General features: G+C 47.5%; 1 protein-coding gene across 1 annotated transcript; it reads right to left on the bottom strand.

Annotated features, from left to right (window-relative positions):
• Positions 1-1,167: 1,167 nt before the first annotated feature.
• On the bottom strand, positions 1,168-2,022 carry LOC145798057 (uncharacterized). The gene has a single exon (XM_082885514.1). It carries the CDS (start codon positions 2,020-2,022, stop codon positions 1,168-1,170), a length of 855 nt encoding a protein of 284 aa, XP_082741640.1.
• Between the last annotated feature and the right edge of the window lie 686 nt (positions 2,023-2,708).

The raw sequence follows: 2,708 nt of genomic DNA, 5'->3' as shown, positions 1-2,708 counted from the left end.
CGCAAGTGTGTGGAATTCCAGGAATGCGGTAAACTTCTTTTATTCATGTCTTTGAGCCGATATGCCCCCGTCCCTGCGATTGAGTCAATCTGATAGGGGTCCTCCCAGTTAGGACCCAACTTTCTGTCAGCGGGATTCCTAGCAGCGGGAAGCACTTTCTTGAGGACCAATTCTCTTGGTGTATAACGTCGTAGCTATACATATTGATTATACGATTTAGCGAGCTGTTGCTGGTATCAAGCCATGGAAGCAAGGGCACGGTCTCGGCATTCTTCAATTAGAGTTAAGTCCAAGGCCAACATCATGTCATTTCAGCCCATGTCAAAAACCTTGGATTTCAAAGTTGGAAGATCGATCTCCAGGGGGATAATTGCCTGGGTTCCGAAGCATAGAGCAAACGGCGTTTCCCCAGTGGATCGCCTTGGGGTAGTGCGATGAGCCCACAGCACACTGGGCAACTTTTTGACCCATCTGCCTTTAGCTTTCTCCAGCCTTTTCTTGATGCCGTCCAGAATAGCTTTGTTGGTGGCCTTCGCTGGATCGTTGCTTTGTCGGTAAGCCGGCAAGGAAAAGTAGGCCCGGATACCATAAGTGTTGCATAATTCTCGATACACGCCACAATCAAACTGGCTACCGTTGTCCGAAACAAGCGCTCTTGGTATGCTGAATCTCGTTATGATGTTCTTCCATACAAAATGCTTAACGTCGGCATCTCGAATATGTGTTAGTGCCTTCTCTTCGACCCATTTCGTGAAATAGTCCATTGCGACAATTAAGAATCACTTGTTCCCAGGAGCCTGTGGTAATGGTCTGACGATATCAAGCCCCGATTAAGTGAACGGCCAATGACTAGTGATAGAGTTTAACTCCTCGGCAGGCAAATGAGTTGAGGGGGAAAACTTCTGGTGTTGTTCACATTTCTTGACATAACACTCGGCATCGGTTCGCATGGTCAACCAATAGTACCCCTGAGTTACGGCTCGATGGGCCAAAGAACGTTTACCCGAATGGGCACTACAACTGCCTTCGTGTATTTCAGATAAGAGTTCATCGACTTTATTCGGGTGAACACATTCTAAGTACGGCCCAGAGAGAGATTTTTTTGTAAAGCTTCCTCTGCGGATCCAAGTATTATCGGTGTGCCTCTTTCTTATCTATCGGGAGCTGCTATGAGGATAGGAATGTAGCGATAGGGTCCACCCAACTTGGACATGGTTCAATAACATTGATATGAACTGATTCTAGAGAGGCAATGCTCGGCTCAAGGATGAACCTTACTTCGATTATCCGTTTAACTTCTGAGTTGATGGTAGAGGCTAGGCAAGCCAGGGCATTCGCATGTGTATTCTGATCTCGAGTTATTTGGTTCAGTTTGTGGTGATCACATTTTGTGAGCAAAGAATTCGCCGTTTTCATATAAGCTGCCATGCGTTCATTTTTGGCTGCATATTCCCCTTTCAACTGGTTAATTACTAGCTTCGAGTCACAGAAACCAATCAGATGCCATGCGCCGAGGTGAAGTGCATTCAGTAAGCCGGTTAACAATGCTTCGTATTTGGCCTCGTTGTTTGATGCATCGAAGCACAGTTTGATAGCCTGTTCTATTATCGCCCCTTCGGGGGTCATGATTACTACGCCAGCCCCACTGCCACGTTGGTTGGATGACCCGTCATAATACATCTGCCAAACGTCTCCAACATACATTCTCCAGTTGGACTTAGGTTGCACTTGATCAGACTTAAAGTCGGAGAGGGATCCTGTGAATTTGGCTACAAAGTCAGCAAACACTTGCCCCTTGGTGGAAGTTCTGGGTAGAAACTGGATATCACACTGGCCGAGTTCGAGAGCCCATTTTGAAACGTGCCCCGACGCTTTCGCGCTAGGGAGAGCTGACTGGAGGGGATATTTCGTTGGTACCCCAATGGTATGTCCCTGAAAGTAGTGCATCAATTTTCTTGCAGCCATAACGAGAGCAAGGATAAGCTTTTCTAATGGAAGGTAACGTGTTTCAGCGTTGGCCATTGCTTTGCTCACATAGTAAACTGGTCGCTACTCCCCAAGTTCTTCTCTTAACAATACGGCACTGATCGCCCGGTCGGATACTGCTAGATACAAAATGAGCGGATCGCCTGCCGCAGGTGTTGCCAAGAGTGGTAATGATCGGAGATAAGACTTCAAGCTGTCCAAAGCAGCCTGGCACTCGAGGGTCCATTCAAATGCTTTGCCTTGCCGAAGTGTGTGAAAGAATTGTCGGCAGCGATCTGTGGAACGACTGATAAACCTGTTGAGTGCGGCGGCCATTCCCATCAGCCTCTGAACCTCTTTCACTGACCGAGGGGATCCAAGCTCTAGAATTTCCGTTATTTGCCTCGGATTGGCTTCGATTCCATGGTGGTTAACGATGTAGCCAAGGAATTTGCTGGATCCAATGCCGAATGCACATTTTGAGGCGTTCAATTTCATCTTGTACTTTCGAAGGATGCCGAATGCCTCTTCCAAATCGGCTAGATGGGCATGCTTTTCCCTTGATTTGACCACCATATCGTCAATGTATACTTCCATGGTACGGCCGATCTGTTCCCTGAACATGGCAGTCACTAGGCTTTGGTAAGTTGCACCCGCATTCTTCAGCCCGAAAGGCATGACCTTGTAGCAATAGGTTCCTCTTGGGGTGAGGAATGCGGTTTTTTCTTGGTCCTCCGGATGTA

Source organism: Camellia sinensis, chromosome 8 (genome assembly GCF_055761805.1).
Source record: "Camellia sinensis isolate YWXY chromosome 8, ASM5576180v1, whole genome shotgun sequence".
In the NCBI taxonomy this organism is placed as follows: domain Eukaryota; kingdom Viridiplantae; phylum Streptophyta; class Magnoliopsida; order Ericales; family Theaceae; genus Camellia; species Camellia sinensis.
The sequence above is the reverse complement of the archived record's forward strand: the minus strand, read 5'-3'. Positions and strand labels throughout refer to the sequence as shown.